Source organism: Salvelinus sp. IW2-2015, linkage group LG4p (assembly GCF_002910315.2).
Source record: "Salvelinus sp. IW2-2015 linkage group LG4p, ASM291031v2, whole genome shotgun sequence".
In the NCBI taxonomy this organism is placed as follows: domain Eukaryota; kingdom Metazoa; phylum Chordata; class Actinopteri; order Salmoniformes; family Salmonidae; genus Salvelinus; species Salvelinus sp. IW2-2015.
The window spans coordinates 27,269,379-27,289,853 of NC_036841.1; the positions used below are offsets into that span (position 1 = coordinate 27,269,379).

General features: G+C 42.1%; 1 protein-coding gene across 1 annotated transcript; it reads left to right on the top strand.

The window, feature by feature from the left end:
* The first annotated feature begins 13,142 nt into the window (after positions 1-13,142).
* On the top strand, positions 13,143-19,247 carry LOC111957872 (short transient receptor potential channel 2-like). Its single transcript, XM_023978934.1, has 13 exons — positions 13,143-13,157; positions 13,418-14,110; positions 14,432-14,632; positions 14,761-14,925; positions 15,210-15,384; positions 15,998-16,198; positions 16,367-16,529; positions 16,663-16,755; positions 16,843-17,035; positions 17,180-17,307; positions 17,410-17,470; positions 17,564-17,696; positions 18,671-19,247. Exons 1-13 carry the CDS (start codon positions 13,143-13,145, stop codon positions 18,943-18,945), a joined length of 2,496 nt encoding a protein of 831 aa, XP_023834702.1. The 3' UTR covers positions 18,946-19,247.
* The last annotated feature ends 1,228 nt before the right edge of the window (positions 19,248-20,475 follow it).

The following is a 20,475-nucleotide window of genomic DNA, read 5'->3' on the forward strand; positions in this document are numbered from 1 at the left end:
GTGTGATATGCTGAATGTAAGAAACGGCTCAACTTACCCCACTCTCCCCTAAAACTAACCCTATACTGAAATGGTCCTGTAATGTACACAAGCTTTCTAGATCAGAAATGACTTAACAGATATAAAATTAGACTACATTAGGCTTTCTGACAGAATACCTGCATTTCCTTTTAATATCCGTTTCAAAGCGTCTTAGGTTTGAATTAGTCTAAAGAGTGTTTCTCACTCTAGTTCCTCCCTGGTCCTCGCCCGTCCTCCTTTACGGCTGGTATATTTTACTCTGGCATGTGCCACAGTTGAGTCCCATTAATCAAGCCTCATTGTATGAGAGCTGAATGTTAAAATTCGCACTCCTCTCCACTCCACATTAACCTTGTAGCTGCTTCAATTCCATCTGCACCCCCCCCCCCCACCCCTCAAAAACTTGGCAATTGTTTGGAGTGAGAGTGAGCGTGGTGAGTATGTGTGTGTGTGTTGTGCTCTCACCAGTTAGTGTGGCAGTTCCCGCCATGCTATAAATAAGATTGGCCACAGGGAGAGGTAGGAGCCAGTGGAGGGTTCTGACAGCAGAGGGCACAGTGGCCTTGTCTCCCTGGGAGATGCACATTCAATCTGGACCCAAAACCAGCCCAGCCCACATGGCACCCAGGTAATAAGCCAAGCACCCAATTACTGTATGCAAAATGTTGCTATTACCCCTGGAAGAGGTCTATGTGACGAATGAACAACGGTTCAAGACTGAAAAGCACAAAATGGTTTCCAAGATTAAACAAGATCTGCATAGAAAAGCAATACCACTGATATTGGCAGCACGGACCCCTGGGAATATACACTGTCCAACTGGATTGATCAAAATGCATATTGGATACATGGCTGGAAATTACCCTAGTCAAGCAATGCTGTTCCCAAAGGTGTTGTCCTATTGAATATCTAAACCCTACAGAGCCATGTGGAAGTAACACTGACAGTAATCAAAGTCTTACCTTGACCCTGGGCATCCAGCATCTGGCCACAGAGGAGGAGGAGGAGTGGGAGGACGGGGAGAGGCACGCCTGCTGGAGGACCTATAAGTCCCACACTGCCCTGCCTGGGGGCCATCGCACCATTGGATTCTGGGAACACAAAGGACCAACTGAGTTAAACCATAGAAGAAGAACACGTCATAATATCATAATACAGTATCACAACATAATAGTTGATGTCTTGTTTTCTTTAGCTGTTTAAAATAAATATTATCATTTTGTGGGAGGGGCATGCAGGACTAAGACAAACCATAAGGTCACCTGGCTACAAGAAGCAATACATCTTTCAATAGACATTATGATGACAAAAGAGTTGACAGAGCCAGTTGTCCCTGAAATATAACAATATAATTTATTGTAATATAGAATAAATATTTCCGATAATTTTTGTTGTAAAATCCCGATAGAGTCTGTTAATACTGCTAAGTAGTTCCTAATCATACACTCTGTCATATGAGAGGATACCCAGCCAAGCCTGTTTTCATTCACTGAGTGTAACACTGCTAAACATATAGCAAGTCATTGGCCCGAATGAACCACTCATTAAACACAAAGCTTTTATAAACCATCAATTCATCAAATCTTAAGGATACATTTGTAATCATGCACTTCTGGGGTGAAATTTATGGAGTTACCATTATATTTAATCAAGTATTGTTTTTTTCATGAGCCAAGTGAATCAAATATGCCAGCAGACATACCATGGAACAAGTAAAAAGCTTGGCAGAATGGTCTGGCCAGAATAACTACAGTATACAAGAGATAAAAGTCAGATGATAGATGAGGATGAGCTCATTAAGCAGCTGAACTTTCCCAAGCCTGTGTAACACCTACACTGTACCCGTTCTGGCTTCAGTCCCCAGTTAATGAGAAATAAGATAGATGTATGTCAGAGGACCGCCCCCAAAGACACAAAATCCATTCTCATTTCTAACCATGGCGTTGTTTGAAGTTAAAGCAGATATTTAACAACTTGACATTTATAAAAAGGACAGTGCCATTTTTCTCCCAGTAGTTGCTGAGCTCTGTCAAAGAGACTATGTGTGAACAGAAGAAGTGGATCTGTGACATCACGATTTACAGGTACAGTATATTCTAAAAGTCTCCATATATCTATTTGAAGACCACAGGCTTCCAGGTGATATAGATACTATTCTCATCTCCATTGTATCCATATGGATGATTTGTGCACTGCAGAGTGAAAGACACATTACCGTAGCCCTAGTACCTCCTTTGATTGTACTGGTAGTAAGAGCTGGGGCTGGTCTCCATCTGGGTGGAGAACGAAGCTACCACCAACTAGTATTAGCAAAGAGTGAAGTAGGACGCATTCCCAAAGTTAAGCCCTGTCCAGCCCGGCCTATAACCAACATAGGACTACATCACATGACACAGTCCACGAAGAGCTATCAGTCACTGACATTTCACAACAATCTTCCAAAGTACGGAGGAAAATCATTAGGCACACACTTACATCTCAGCCATTTGTCTTCTCATCTAGACACCTCTGAGAGATTCATTATTGGTGAGGTGTAATCATTTACATACACCTCCATGATGCCAAACAACCACACAGCTGTTCGAAAGACAGGAAGTAGGAGATGGTAAAGCTGTTCCAAGGACAGGAAGTAGGAGATGGTAAAGCTGTTCAAGAGACAGGAAGTAGGAGATGGTAAAGCTGTTCCAAGGACAGGAAGTAAGAGATTGTAAAGCCGTTTAAAGGACAGGAAGTAGGATATGCTAAAGCTGTTCCAAGGACAGGAAACAGACGTTGGTAAAGCTGTTCCAAGGACAGGAAGTAGGAGATGGTAAAGCTGTTCCAAGGACAGAAAGTAAGAGATTGTAAAGCTGTTCCAAAGACAGGAAGTAGGAGATGCTAAAGCTGTTCCAAGGGAGGAAGTAGGAGATGGTAAAGTGTGCCTAAGCAGAACAGATACAGTTCACCTAAAATTGAAGTAGTGAAAAGTGATAATTTGCAAACTAGTAATTTCAGTGACAGTGTAAATGCTGTGTGTTATTAAATACAAGAATTTGTCTCTCATGAATTGGACAACATTTTGTCAATTTTACTTCTGAAAGTGGAAAGACATTAGGAGTCTCCTCCAAGGTCTTCAGCATGGCGCCAACTCCAGTACTATGCAAGAGGAGGTACGTGATATATTATCATAAGATATAGTGGACCACTAGGATAATAACAGTTTAGTAACTCACTTAGACCTACTCAATATCTGGTAATGGAATTCTGAAAAGTAGCCAAGATGTAGAATCATGATCCTCCTAATGGAATTGAACAAACAATAATCACTGAGATCCCTATTCAGGATTCCTACTTCATTGTACAGTGTATTTACCGCTAGTCATGTCTAATTCAGAGAGGGGAGTGGGTGGTCAGAGGCCCTGAGCTGGACACAGTCCCAGGGGGGAACAGATTGGAGAGGAGCGACAGGTGGCTCCGTTAGTCAGTGGTCACGTCTGAAATTTGTCTTGCCTACTACTTACTAAAACAACATACTGTGTCCGAATAGTACTATATATCATTTAGAACGTCCTGTTTAGTAAAAAGGTATGCAGTAAACAACAAACATCAACATACTGCTCACCCGTACTGAGAATGTGTCATCTCAGGCCAAACTGAGTTGTTACCCGCCATTCGTTCATTTTGATACTTGGCGTCATTATCAGCTGATTATCATCTGTTTTCAGACACATGTGGGTCTGAAAGGACTATTCTCTTCCTCAATAGCATGCAGCGAATTCTACTACATGTAAAAGTGAAATGAGCATTACATCCAGGCATTTACAGCATACTCAATTTCCTAAAGGTCACATACTAAAAAACATTATATTTTCGCATTCCCAAAAAGCCTATTATTTAGAATGCAAGTATGGGTATTCAGACACGATAGTGTGTTAGTCCTCTGCCTGCATGTCTCCTGGAAGAGCAAGATACCACAACATGGTAATGCAGCAACCTATAAGAGATTAATCTCCCCCATCCCACTCAATATGGCTGCTTGGTTGGCATCACCTGGACCAGCAGTGCTGAAAGAACACACCAAGAGATTCACCATCATCTGTTCTACTAGAAATGGGGTAATGCTATAAGGGGAACTGTCCAAGGTCCTGAATCCACAGTACCAATGTGACTGTCCTTCTCTGGCCATGGGTAAGGCACAGACAGCCATGCTGTCGGACGCACTGTCAAAATGCAATTATGCAGGAGCCCTCCTGTGCCGCTGAGGGGGGAAAAAGTCTGTGAAAAGCATACTGCTGTCACTCTATGCATTTTTCCCTAGCAAGCTGTCTCACACATCCAACATCGCTATCTTGTGCTGAAACGCAGAATGCCATTATCAAACTATACAGCAGTGGGCCTGAAAGAAAAAAGCTTTTAGAGGATAATATTGTCACAAACCAATTATGGCTTTCTCAGTGGAGGTGAGGTGATTGAAAAGTGTTCCATGCTGTGACTAGAAATATTCCACCTCTTAGTATTGGCATGCCATTAACCATAGTGGGAGTCATTGCTTTGCCACCAAATTCAAGTTATCTTTACAATAAACGTACATTCGCATTGATTACGCAATTGACTTAATAAAGGTAAGGTAAAGACAAATCCCTGCTTTTCTATCTTACTGTAGAGATGAACATGTTGGTGAGGGATAGCTCTATTGGTATCAGGCTGGACAATAAAGGAATGTCAAAATAAACTTCACTGAAATAAAGCAGAGGTTATGTTTATAATGTACAATCACAAAGATACGGTAGTAACAACGACAGTCCTGACCCAAAACACTGCCGACTGATGCTGATGCCATTAACAGGTATTAATCATCCTAAATTCATACATCTAGCATAATATCACAAACAAAGTACTTATCTCCATCTAAACAGTTCTTCAATAAATCAATATCTAATTTGAGAGAAAAGCAGTGGCATTTGAGGACTGAAAAGTATCCTCTTTCTCTCCAATGCTTCCAACGTCCCTACTAATACACACCTGTCCAGAGAGGGTAATCATGAGCCTACCCTACTGTGGTAAACAAGTGCTCTCCATGGGGAACTAAATATACACTATGTACACACAGTATGTACACACAGTATGTACACACAGTATGTACACACAGTATGTACACACACACACACACACACACACACACACACACACACACACACACACACACACACACACACACACACACACACACACACACACACACACACACACACACACACACACACACACACACACACACACACACAAGTTTGTCTTACCTGGATCTGTGGGCTATGTGGCACCACAGGACTGTGTCACTGCTGTATATCCCACAAGCCGGAGAGAGAATCAGGACTCCTTCTCTCTGCCTCTCCTGCACTCACACAACTGGTAAAGCGCTCTCCCCCTGCCCAAGTACAGCCCATCGGCAAAGAGAGAGGGAGGGAGGCAGAGGGGGAGAGAGAGAGGGGAGAGAGGGAAGAAAGAGAAAGGGAGGGAGGCAGAGTGGGAGAGAGGGAAGAAAGAGAGAGAGAGGGAGAGAGATTGCCTTGATAATGCAAATTGTCATAGGAGGGTTGCATTCCTGGTAATCCAATCCAAGTGGAGTAAAAGCCTCTGTCATCTCACCAGAGTTAATTAAACTGATTTGATTCTAGTCTCCTCCATGAAACTGCTTGGCTTCTTTGCCATTCATTTATTCACATTTTGTCTCCCCAGGTCTTGATCACAAATTAACCTGTCCTGCTGTGAAGTTAATGGGAGTTAAAGCCCAATTATTTCTCTCCAATATTTTCAGGTACAGTACTGTAGAAATATAGCATGTGGTCTGGTGCAGCTACTGTGAACTAACTACAGTATGTCTGGTGTGACTGAAGTGTGTCTTGACCACCAATGCTTCCTATGTCTGTTGGTCTGGCGGTCATCTGTGGCAATCATCATACACACAGACTGTGTGATGTTTCCAGGACAACGGTTCACTGAATGACAAATAACACGTAATACTGTACGTAGTGTAGTAGTATTGCTGTACTATTGCTGAACCTGTTGCCGTTATCTGTGCAGTAAATCTACTTCCATGACACGGTATATGTATCCTGCTGGAGCTGTAAATGATAAGTGTGTGATTGGTACGAGCACGTTTTTCCTATTATTGTATATTATCAGCAGATTTATACAGTGAATGAAATGTATACCTGTCAAAGGCTGATGTAGTGTCTCTCATTTGAATTGCAAAGGTAGTGTAGCTCAGCCCGGCCGGCGCTACAGCTTCCTCCGGGCACTCTGGGAAGACCACTGGAGTCCATCAGCGTAATTAATACGCCACGCTCCGGAAGAAACGCGGTGTACTTCTCAGAATTAAGCTGAAAAAAATGTGTCAGAAGGTCACGGTCAATTGATTAATATGGCAGCTGAAGGGAAGAAAGCTTTGCCTCCTGTTTTAACAGCCAGGCTGCCTACTTTTCATTGTGTCCTAAACGGTGGGTCACTGGGCCCAGCCTCCCATTTTAAACTTTTTCTCCAAATCTATAGGGATTTCATTTGACTATGCACTTTAAATTCAAACTAATAAATGTGAAAATTGCTTTTGTGACAGAGCAGTAAAATACAGGGTGCTGTTTCCTCAAATATCAATAATGCCCGCAACATTCCTCCAATGGAATCACATTAGCAGAACTCACATTTTGGGCATTGGGCTGTATCTCTCTCAGCAAAAAACCTGTCCTGCTTATTGGATTGTGTTATGGACAGTAAATTAAAGGCACAATAATAGGCTATAGAAATAGTTGTCAGTCAAAAGGCAGTCACCCCACTTGATTTGTTGGTCTGAAGCTGGAGATGGGGCTGAAGACATTTATAACTCAACGCAAAGATGGAGAATAGGATGTAAGGACTGACATGAGATCAGATTAACGTATTGTCGCGAACGCCAGGGAACCTGGGTCGCTGGCATGGAAGGCTAACACCCTATGCATCAAGCCAATAGGGTTAACCCACTTGGTGGGAACTGTAAATTGGCTCATATGGTGAGGATTGCTACACTGCCCCTCCTAACGGCATGCCCCCTTGCTTCAACTGCTCAGCCCCCTCACACGGACGGCCCATGCCTTGTGATGGCCTCACAACCGACATCCCACCTCTGAAACTAATGTAACGAACGGCGGGGCAGGGAAGCGTGAAAGGCAAACACCATACGCATTGCGCCAATAATGTTAACCCACGAGGTGGGAATTGTAACGTCGCTCAAATTGCAAGGATAGCTACAGTATTAACAAGCTATAGGCTACACGGTTTTTACAAAGACATGGTTAAAACAAGCCTTTGTTTCTGATCATGATGGGGTAAGACAGGTGTAAAGTACTAAACTCATGAGCAGGTTTATACGTTTTAAATCCACTCAGCATTGAGCTTTTACCAACAGTAGCATGATTCAGATGCACTAAGGGAATTTAGAATGTGTACTTCGAGGAGTTGATTTAAAACATGGGAGGCCTACTGCAAGGACTCATCTAAGCTTTTGTTCTTTGTCTCTGTTGCGACAATTTCTTCATCTGAAATGAGTGTACCAGGTCGGTTGAGGTTGTTGAAGGCCAAACTGGAAGAATTGCAACATTTTAGCTTGTTGTTACATACGTTTGAACGGGTATTTATACAGTCCCAATGAATGTTAACCACCCATATGTAGCTATGTGGATTCTTTAAAGTCCAAAATAAGTAAAAAATGATCCAAACCGAAACGGTCACAACCCTAAACAATTGACACCATAGAGATAAATAGAGGTTTCATCTTTGTATCTGTGCAATTATGGAGTCTGTGACAGCACGGTCAATAAGAATAAGAATGTGTTCTTAACTGACTTGCCTAATTAAATAAAGGTAAAAGAAAATAAATAAATAAAATACTCTACTGTACTGTGTCCTACTGAGCTGTACTTTGTCCTACTGTGCTGTACTGTGTCCTACTGTGCTGTACTGTGTCCTGCTGTGCTGTACAGTGTCCTACGGTGCTGTACTGTGCCCTACTGTGCTGTACTGTGCTCTACTATAATGTGCTGTATTCTACTCTACTTCAGTTTCTTACAATAAGAAAGGGCCCATAGACTCTTGATCTAGTGGTCCTGTTCTGTCGACCACTCAAGATCACAAATGTGGTCTTTAACCTTTTCCTGCAGTGGGCTAAATCAGGGTCACACAGAGTCTTTCTTCGTAGTCTTCAACAAATCTATTTTGAACCAAAAGTATATACCTCACACACATGGTTATGGGCTTAAAAAAAGAAGACACCTGAAATGTATTACATTTTTCTCAATATTACATTTTATATACATCACAGAAATATAACAAAACCGTTTGACATTGAAAAAACATATTTTGAGAACATAAATTATGTTGATTAATTATGAAATTAAGAAAAATATTAATAACATTCCACCCATGACGCCACTAGGTAATTTGACTGACCCAGACCCAGTCTCAACTCACCGGATCTGGGTCTGAATCTTGGGACCAATGTCTTCAAGAGGGTCACCGTTGTTCCTGTTCCCAAGAAAGCTAAGGTAACTGAGCTAAATGACTATCGCCCGGTAGCGCTCACTTCGGTCATCATGAAGTGCTTTGAGAGACTAGTCAAGGACCATCACCTCCACCCTACCTGACACCCTAGATCAACTCCAATTTGCTTACCGCCCCAATAGGTCCACAGACAATGCAATCACACTGCCCTAACCCATCTGGACAAGAGGAATACCTATGTAAGAATGCTGTTCATCGATAACAGCTCAGCATTGAACACCATAGTACCCTCCAAACTCGTCATTAAGCTCGAGACCCTGGGTTTCGACCATGCCCTGTGCAACTAGGTTCTGGACTTTCTGACGGGCCACCCCCAGGTAGTGAGGGTAGGTAACAACATCTCCACCCYGCTGATCCTCAACACTGGGGCCCCACAATGGTGTGTTCTCAGCCCTCTCCTGTACTCCCTGTTCACCCACGACTGCGTGGCCATGCACGCCTTCAACTCAATCATCAAGCTTGCAGACGACGCTACAGTGGTAGGCTTGATTACCAACAACGACGAGACAGCCTACAGGGAGGAGATGATCGTGGACTTCAGGAAACTGCAGAGGGAATATTTGAATATTTGGGGCATAAAATCATCGAAGCTCTGCAGATTTTGTTGTGAGGATACAGAATCAATAGACCATTTATTTTGGTATTGCCCTCAGGTAGCCTGTTTCTGGTCTTAGGTTCAGGAATGGCTGAAAATGCATAGCATTGATCTAAAATTGACCCTCGAAATAGTACTGTTAGGAGATCTGGAGAGACCGGGTCAGTCAATTACTAATATACTAATACTCTTAGTAAAAGTAATTATCTTCAACACGCAATCTGTAGATTCTATTCGATTAGATAGATTCAAATTGTACGTTAAACATCATAGCATAGTTGAAAGATATGTGTTGCGTAGAAACACGAAGTGGGTGGCCAGCAGAGATAGATGGGATGGGCTGAGGGAAGCTAAGGGTTGGGTATGTGGAATTGGAGACAAGTGGGAGTGGAGTTGCTGTGTGAGAGAGAGAATGATGGTCAAAAGATAAAGTAAAAATAAAACATAAAACATAATAAAAGTACATTTGAATGACACTAAGTGGCAGTGTTTTTACAACTAATGCTGGTTTGCCTGAGGCTGATGCCGTGCAGGTGTTTGTACACATGCATATACACACTCTCATTCAAATAAACGCATACAAGAACACACACATACGTGTAGTAGTGCCAGACATGCACACAAACACATAAAGTAGACGTTGCTGTTATGATTTCAGTTGTCCTTGATGTCCTTTGTTAAAAAAAAATTTTAACATTTTTTTATTTTTATTGTTGTTTACTGTTTTCTTCTGTCTTTTCCTTTTTTCTCTTTAGTTCTCTTGGTTGTTGGTGCATTGGGGGGTTCTTGGGGGTGGGAGAGGCCTCGAATGGTTGATGTTATGCTGGTGAATGAGGACCCAAAAGCGACGTAATAGAAACAGAGTCTTTATTCCAGTCTTAAACAAACAATGATTCTCCTGGATATTATCAAAGGTAAATCCAAAACAGGAAACTGAAATCCTCTCGTCARTAGAGAGGAACGACTGGAGACGCGACCACAGACTGCAGGTCGCTTCAGGAAGGCACAGCCGCGTAGCTGACATAGACACCTGCTCACACGCAGCATCTGAAGAAGGCAAAAACACGACAGGGCGGAACAAGGACACAGAACAGCAAACATCAAACAAGAATCCGACAAGGACAGAAGCGGAAAACAGAGGGAGAAATAGGGACTCTAATCAGAGGGCAAAATGGGACAGGTGTGAAAGAGTAAATGAGGTCGTTAGGAGAATGAGAAACAGCTGGAGCAGGAACGGAACGATAGAGAGAGAGAGCGGGAGAGGGAGAGAGGGAGGAGGAGAGAGAGAGAGAGAAAGAGGGAAAGAACCTAATAAGACCAGCAGAGGGAAGCACAGGGACAAGACATGATGATCAAAGACAAAACATGACAGTTGAGGGACAGCTATTGGGGAACTGTGGGGGGGATCTTGGAGGGTTCAGGTTTCACAAGATTGTGATCATGAAAAAGGAAATAAGGATGGCTCTGTTGCGGAAAGACTGATACATGTTTGATAGTGTCTTGATGCTGTATTGTTTGTCCTTCATGTTCTAATACTTTAATGTTACCCCTTCTTTGTGTTTTTTGTAATAAATAATTATTTCAAAAAAATATATATAATAAAAACATGTATTTGATTTGATATTAACTTAGTCTTTGTTTTTAACAAAAGACAATTCTCTGATCATTGGCTGATCACTCCCAACCCAGAGGAATCCACACCCAGTTGACAACTTTTAAATGGTGGAAGCCCTCAATGGCAATGTCTATGTCACGACTACCGCCGAAGTCGGTCCCTCTCCTTGTTCGGGCGGCGTTCGGCAGTCGACGTCACCGGCCTTCTAGCCATCGCCGATCCACTTTTCATTTTCCATTTGTTTTGTCCTTGTCTTACACACCTGGTTTCAATCCCCCAATTACTTGTTCATTATTTAACCCTCTGTTCCCCCATGTTTGTTTGTGAGTGATTGTTTATTGTATTGCGGTCCGTTATTGTGGCCTTGGATTTCTTTGACGTGTATTGTGATTATTGTTGAGTAAAATTGCGTACATTACTCATTACTGCTGTCCTGCGCCTGACTCATCTACACCAGCTACACACAGATGCATTACAGTCTATACCAAAACAAGTTATTTCCATCTAGAGTCCTCTACGTATCTCTATGATTGACACAACACTGAAAACACCTGTTATTATGCCACAATAAAGATAGCTAAATTTCTAATTTAAACATATAACATAATTAATTAAGTAATTCCATCAATCAACAAGTTGCAGATTCTGACCACCAACATTGAACATTTTAGAGAGGAACAGATAAAATGTATCTGGATTAGAAGGTGCATCAAAATGATGCATGGTTCTCTCTTTATTGCTACGCTCCCACTATGTTTTGGTAGTGGCACATTTAGTGGGGTGGTAAGGAATTCAGGTAAATATTTCAAATATGCAATACAAAGTGTGTTAGTAGTATACACTAAGTATACACAACATTAAAAACACCTGCTCTTTCCATGACAGACTGACCAGGTGAATCCAGCTGAATCCAGGTGAATCCAGCTGAAAGCTATGATCCCTTATTGATGTTACTTGTTAAATCCACTTCAATCAGTGTAGATGAAGGGGAGGAGACAGGTTAAAGAAGGATATTTAAGCCTTGAGACATGGATTGTGTATGTGTGCCATTCAGAGGGTGAATGGTCAACACAAAAAATGTAAGTGCCTTTGAACGAGGTATGGTAGTAGGTGCTAGGCAGTTTGTGTCAAAGGACTGCAATGATGCTGGGTTTTTCACACTCAACAGTTTCCCGTTTACCTTGTAGAGTCGATGCCCCGACGAATTGAGGCTGTTCTGAGGGCAAAGGGAAGGGTGGGTGGGACGTTCACTTTACACAGAACAAAAACATAGAATTATATTCTCTGAATTCCTGAACCCTCCTCCACAACACCCTCACTCCCTCCTCACATACTTTGTGCCCCCTCTAAAATAATGGCTGTATGACGCCTCTGTGTCAGACATTTCCCTCCATAAAAATGGATTATCACAAACGGTCTAGCCTAGTTGTTTGTTACGAACATTTTGCTATCTGACTTAACTATTCTACCAATAGTCACTTCAAACATGATTTGTACATTATTAGTCATATAAACAAACAAACGCCAGTCTGGTTCCCAGTTATATAGAAATGTCTGTATTTCTTTTGGGAAAACGCAAACCTGTCTCCACTCACCATATCTGTGACTTTGCTCCGCATTATCTGTGTGAGCACGCCGGTCAGGTGCATGGCTTTTATCCACAGGTTTCGCGCCTCTCATTAATTGGTTCCTGCTGTTTTCATTGTCCATGAGAAATGTTCATGTTTATGCAAATTATATCTTTATACTTTTTACTTTAAATTATTTTGTATCAAGGTACACTCTGTACATAGCCTATTATTGGAGATGGTCACCTGGACTTTGTTGATGGACCATAAAATCCATGTGAACATCAGTCGATAACCTAATCATACATTAGTCTATAAGCGACAAGGCCACAGGCCCTTTGTGGGATCTTAAAGTGCCTACATTGTTGATACACCACAGATACCCATTTACAGGTCTGAGATCAGAATTAAAATGACGTAGAAACGTTGAAGAGAAATGAGACACCGTACAACTCCTAAAACCTCGATGAGGTGCTCTGTGATAATTGGTGTACTCCTCTTGGGAGGCGTCTGTTATTGGTTGTTCTGTTGCGTTAACGTGCTCTGGTGTAAATCCCCAGTGCTGATCTACGCAGTAACAGAGGTAAGAGCAGAAGCAGGCAACACAGAGGCAACAGATCTCTGCACTGACAGTCTGGAGCGTTTAGGTCTCAGTCTGTTTTCCTCAAGTACGACTTAGCAACCATTATACGTCTTATATGGACTTACATTATGCATTACAGATGAAGGTTCTCTACAAGGAGGATTTCATTTGTAGTTTGCCCTGCTAACCAACATGGAGAATATTACGGTAAGACTTCCTATGCTCTAATATTGCTGTACCGTTTATGTAAACACAACTTTTGGGTTAACACTTTGAATGTTTGAATAACTGATTACTCTGATATTTATATAGCCTACTATGAGATAAAAACAACAACTACTATAGTTACTTTAAAATATAAATGCCGAAAGTATTACTGAGTAAAATTGTGGTTCATAACACAGCATTCTGGATAATTGTATTCAATTACTGTACATTAAAACATGTCATGGTAAATCCTCTCTCAGCCAGACCAATGGCAGGCGATTGTGAACAAAAAGCTTACTTTCCCCCCGGAGCTGATAACAGCCATTCAGGAAGACAACTCAATTCTGGTGGGCAGCCTGCTGTCCACAGGGGACGGCATCATCCGCCAGCTGGATGAGTCTGAGGACCGTCTGTGGAGAGAAGCCCTGAACCTGTCCATCCGCATGGGCAACGAGGACATTTTCTCCGCTCTGATGCTGGGCGTCAAGTTTGACTTCAGGCAGATCTACGAGGCGCTGCTGGTGGCGGTGGACACCAACCAGCCCCGGGTGGTCAAGAGGCTCCTGGACCGCCTGGACCAGGAAAAGGGTAACAAGATGGATGTGCGCTCCTTCTCCATGGCCATATTTGACCACTCCATTGACGACTCCCAGTTTGCCCCCGGAGTGACCCCGCTCACCCTGGCCTGTCAGAAGGACCTGTATGACATTGTCACCATGTTGACTAAGAAAGGTCATGCCATCCCTCTGCCTCACTCTATCTCCTGTACCTGTCTGGAGTGCAGGAACGGCCGTCAGTATGACCTGCTGAAGTTCTCTCTGTCTCGTATCAACACCTACCGGGGCATGGCCAGCCGGGCATACCTCTCCATCACCACAGAGGATGCCATGCTCAGTGCCTTCAGACTCAGTCGGGAACTACGCAAGCTCTCCAAGAAAGAGCCTGAATTTAAGGTATCAGTTAATTGATGTTGTGGGTAAATGACAATGTAGTACTATATTATTTAGAGTTTTTTACCCTTATTTTACCAGGTAAGTTGACTGAGAACTTATTCTCATTTACAGCAACAACCTGGGGAATAGTTACAGGTGAGAGGAGGGGGGATGAATGAGCCAATTCGATGATAACATTTTAACATCAAGGTAAAGTAAATCAAATTTGAATGTTAGCTCACATGAAGTCAAGAAAAGGAAGAACGAAGGCTCACATATCTAAAGGTCTGCTGGTGTATCTAGTTGTTTCAGTCTCTGTGTGTCTCTGTTTGTGTTCCTCAGCCCCAGTACCTGAGCCTGGAAGAGCTGTGTCAGGAGTTCGCAGTGGAGATGCTGGCCATGTGTCGCAACCAGAGTGAGGTCACAACAATCCTGAACATCTGTGATGACGATAATGAAGATGAACTGGACGAGCAGACCTTCGAGGAGGGGATTCCAACCCTGTCACGCATACGCCTTGCAGTCAATTACAATCAAAAACTGGTAACTACTTTACCTACCCCATACCCCCTGTATTATACTCAAACTAAATTGTCTTCAAACTAATAAAAGAAGAAACGTTTCTAACATGTGAGCATGTGTTACTTTCAAAAAATGTTCTCCTCTTCTAGTTTGTGAGTCATCCCATCTGCCAGCAAGTGCTGTCGTCCATTTGGTGTGGAAACATCCCAGGGTGGCGGGGCAGCAAGACGGTCTGGAAACTCACGGTGTCTCTTGGGATCTTCTTCACCATGCCTCTCCTCTGTATGATCTACTGGGTCGCTCCCAAGTCCAAGGTGAGCTAAGAGTAGGGGCTGGATTCAATCCATATCGCAGAAGTTTTGCGGAAGTTCTGAGTTTATAGCTCAATTTAAATTTAAAGGCAATATTCCCGTGTTTGCGGAGACCGCATTCACGGTAAACACTGCATATGTCGACTCAATCTGAAATTGTCTTCACGTTTTAACGCGGATCTTCCACGATACTTCCCCCGATATTGATTGAATCCAGCCCTAGCGTAAAATACATTGCCTGACTGTTGTTTTTCAGATGTGCTGTAAGGATTGTGCTTCTATTTCAGATTGGAAAGACTTTGAAGATACCTGTGATCAAATTCCTGCTGCACTCTGCCTCCTACCTGTGGTTCATCATCACCCTTCTAGCTGAGTCTATTTTCATGGAGCTGTACCGCGATGAGTTCGCATCCCGGCAGCAAAACATCCTCTACAACTCCCTCCATATGATCTGGGTGGTCGGTAGGTCTATGTTATGTTGTAATTCTTTACTATCAATTCATCAATCTCTCATACCACAAACTCTTTACAAATTCTTTGTAAAGTATAGGCTCCTTTATACACTGAGTATACAAAACATTAAGAACACCTGCTATTTCCATGAAATAGACTGACCAGGTGAATCCAGGTCCACTTCAATCAGTGTAGATGAAGGGGAGGAGACAGGTTAAAGTAGGATTTTTAAAGCCTTGAGACAATTGAGACATAGATTGTGTATGTGTGCCATTCAGAGGGGGAATGGGCAAGACTAAAAATGTAAGTGCCTTTGAACAAGGTATGGTAGTAGGGGCCAGGTGCACCGGTTTATGTAAAGAACTGCAATGCTGCTGGGTTTTTCACTCTGTGGGAAGCATTGGTGTCAACATGGGCCATCATCCCTGTGGAATGCTTTCGACACATTGTAGAGTCTAAGCCCCGACAAATTGAGGCTGTTCTGTGGGAAACTCAATATTAGGAAGGTGTCCCTAACGTTTGGTATACTCAGTGTATGTAGCATGTTAGAGATGAAAGTTTAACTATAAATGCTATTAGCATAATATGAAAATATGGGAACGACATGATCCTGCCCCTCTAGGTTTCTTCTGGAGTGAGTGTAAGAATGTGTGGGCGGAGGGTCTGAGGGGTTACATCGTGGACTGGTCCAACATTCTGGACATGATAGTACTCAGCATGTACTTGGCCTCCTTCGGTCTGAGAGTCCTCATCATGGCAATTGGTCACTTTGTTTGCCAAGACCAAAACTTGGTTGAGAAGTGTGCCTACTTCACCCAAACAGGTGAGCTGTACATACCAACAATACATCGGTACTGTATATTATATTTAATTCCGGATCATACAACTCAATATCCTGTTACTGTATATGATCACCTAAAGTACACTATTGGGTTTAATATTACTGATCTTTAAGAATCTTCATGTATGGCTATTTCCTGGCTTATTGCAGTGCGGGATGAATGGTGGCAGGAGGACCCTCAGCTGATCTCAGAGATTCTGTTCGCTGTGACCAGCATGCTCAGCTTCACCCGACTGGCCCACATCCTGCCTGCCCATGAGTCTCTGGGTACTCTGCAGATCTCCATTGGTATAATGATAGATGACATGATGAGGTAAGACAAGGACACGTCAGGACACTTTGTATTTCGAAATGACACTCCAGAAAGTAATGCGCAAATATAAAATTGAACTTAATGTTTTATAGTTCAAATAACTACAACACAAATCTTCCCTCTTCTCCTTTAGGTTCATGTTTCTCTTGATGATCATTGGAACAGCTTTTCTCTGTGGACTGAATAATATCTATGTGCCCTACGCAACTTCTCCACATCTTGGACGGTATGACAGTTCTAACCTTTACCAAAATCTTCCAAACCTACAGAGCTCTATGCATTCATTCCTATTGCACTTTTCCTTTGGTTTCAGCTTCAATGAAACCTTCAACTTTCTCTTCTGGACCATGTTTGGTGCATCTAATCAAGGCTATGTGGACATGCCAGATTTTGTTCTGGCTCAGTTTGTGGGCAGGGTCCTGTATGGGGTCTTCACTCTCGTCATTGTCATTATCCTGCTCAATTTGCTTATCGCCATGATCACTAATTCATTCCAGAAGATAGAGGTATAAAATTATAATCTGGCATCGCAAATCAATATATCAAACATGTTAACATGTGCATGATACATGTGAGGGAAACTTATTAAAAAAACAAAAACATGTTTTAACAATGTCTTCTTTGACTGCCATCCTTTTGGTCCCTGTCAGGATGATGCTGATGTTGAATGGAAGTTTGCTCGTTCAAAGCTCTACTTGAGATACTTCAGAGAGGGCTCCACTATACCGGTACCCTTCAACCTCGTCCCCACTCCAAAGGCCTTGTTCTACTTACTGAGGTAGGCTGGCCACTGACTGCAACACCGGTCTCTGTAACAAGCTTTAAACAGTGGAAATTGTCATCAAACCGTTTGGCAAGTGTTTTTTTTTCTTTGTCATAGGAGCTTTTTCTGTTGTTGCAACCGAAAGAAAATTCCAGACTATCCTCCTATTGCCTCTGTGGTGGGTTATAGATACATATATATTTTTTACCAACCTTACTACACAGAAGCATAATCACTTCAGACTCATACGTTTTTTCCTTTACACTTCCAGTCCAACAGTACAATGAACAACAGTGGAGAGGCAGGGATGGACCGAGTGTCATATCGCCTGCAGGTGGTCAAGGCGCTGGTACAGCGCTACATAGAAGCAGCCCGCAGGGAGTTTGGAGAGACGACACGTAAAGGTAGAGGGACTAAATGTGCCCACAGTAAAGCATGTGTTAGCCCTATACAGGTAACGTAAACTCACATAAACTCGTACATCGCCTTGGTCCGTACAATTGCCCTTATTTTAGCGCCCCAAAAACGTAATACTTCCAGATCAACTGTAATGTCAATACCATTGTAAAGCACAATTTCTCCCCTTTCCAACAGAATCAATTACATGACCTAAACACTGCCCGTTTCTGCATAATTCAAGCAGGCAATGAGCCCCGTCGGGTCTTTTTAAAAATGGCGGGTGGGGAAGCGAAACTAATGCGTGGTAGTGAGAAGGACAGATGTCGTGTGGGAAAATTGCTTTTTTCACTCGATCTGTCCAACTTATCACCTTATCGCTTCTAAAATGTAAATAAAACACTATAAAGAGTTTATATAATGTGTCATTACATACCTATTTGAAGGTTTGTGTCGAATTTGAATCGGGTTTTTAGGGCGGTGCTAAAGTGATCTTAGAAGTAAACAGGGGCTTTGAGAATGATGATCGCATGCAATGATGACGAAAGAAATGACTAGGTATCCCCCCTTACCCCTGTCACTGTCCATTTCTTGTTTTTAAAAGATGAGCGAAGTGCTACACCTGGTGGAGAGAGATTGTAAGACAGAAATAGTTGCTTTATGCGTGCTGTACGTTACGACATGACACGTCAAGATGTAACGGAGGGGTCCGTTTTTTCTACTTTTCTCCAATACTATAGAGCCATCACCATGTCAATCAACGCTTGAATAGAAACGTAGTTCACACCCCAGATTTTGAAGTCAACACAGTCGCTACAGTCCCATTAGTTTTCTTTGTAGCCTCGTTTGAATGTTGCGGTTGCGCACATTTGTACGGAATGGGGTGAGTTTAAGTTACCTTGACCTAAAGTCGAGAACAGTGACTGCTACATATTGTTCTTTGTGTTTTCTATCTCTCATGGGTTTTTTTGTTTTTAAACAGATGTGGGGAACAGGATCACAGAGCTGAACAAGGGGGTGGGGAGACTTCACTCTGATATGAAGAAGTTCCATCAGAACCTGCAGAACAACAAGTCCTTCGGCTCAAAGGGCGATGGAGGCGACTTCCTGGGCAAGTACATAAAAGGAGCAAAGAACAACTTTAAGAACTTTGATAAAAATGAGGCAATGGGGAATAGCCCAGACCTGTTACGAGTCAATCTGCACCTCGTAGGGGTGGTGGAGGAGGGGAAGAAAGAGGAGGGAAAACAGAAATGATCCCAGAGGTGTTTACAGAGAAAAACACCCCCACAAACAACAGTGAGAGCTCCCCAGACATCAGCCCTGAGTCTCGTAGGGGGCAGGAGTTCCTGGAGAGAGAAACAGAGAGTACCTGCACACAGGGAACAGTGGAGGAAAACACTAACATCATATAATGATGTAATCCCTGCTATATAGTCTTCTGTAAATATTCAAAACAGCTATGCTTGCTTATTATGTAAACTGCCTACCATTATGTAAGAAACCTACTCCTACAAAGGACCCCAATCCTACATATTTTTTGGTCTGATTATGCGTGTCATAAAAATGTAGCAATTAGCAAAAGCATGTTTATGAGTAGAAAAAATAATCAAATAATTGCATGGATAACCGGATGATCAGTTTAAAATGTAGTATTTACATTTACTGTACCATAACATCTCTATATAGAGAACTCTTGTATGAAAAAACATGGTAACACTTTATTTGACACCCAGTGTCATAACACGCTATGTCATAATATGTCATAACAGCTGACATAACTTGTCATAACCTGTCATAACCTGTCATAATATGGTCACAACACTGTCATTACCCGTATATTTACACCTGTTGTGAGATATATTGCGTTATTTTATGGCTGATTACAACACCTACAGTGTCAAAACCCATCTGTATTCAGATTCCTTTAGTTTGAAAGTTTGTTTCTTAAATCCTTTGATGTTGTAACAAATTCTTTACGTCGTCTTTTTAAATAATTTTTAAAATAATGTGTGGAAAATACTATCACACTGTTATGAAGCATTATGACCATACTGTGTCACTTTACTTGGACTAAGAAAATACATTTTATGACACTGTTATGAAGCATTATGACCATCATAACCATATAAGCCAGATAGGCCCTTATATCAGTCATCATTCAAAAAGAGGTGGTCTTGTCCTGCTCCTGAAATCTAACATGTCTGACATCAATGTGTGAGAAATTACAATGATAATATGATATGGTGAATTTCAGAAAATGTTACATAACATAAAAATACTGTTGACAAGTAGACTATGGTGTAATGGAATGTTTTGCCTTGTGTGGTAGGTTTTATGGGTTTTGACACGCATGTCTAGGTGTCATAACCAGCCATAAAATGACGCAATATATGTCACAACAGGTCAAAATATATGTGCGCTGACAGTGTTATGACCATATTATAACAGGTTATGTCAGCTGTTATGACATATGACATGGTTATGACCGTGGTCATAACGTGTTATGACACTGGGTGTCAAGAAAAGTGTTACCGAAAACATGTGGTACATAGACAGAGTAATGTAGACAGAGTAATGCAGAGAGTAATACAGACAAAGTAATGCAGACAGAGTAATGTAGACAGAGTAATATAGACAGAGTAATGTAGACAGAGTAATGTAGACAGAATAATATAGACAGAGTAATGTAGACAGAATAAGTGCATTCTTTGTCTGTATTACTCTCTGCATTACTCTGTCTACATTACTCTGTCTATGTACCACATGTTTTCGGTAACCTTTTTC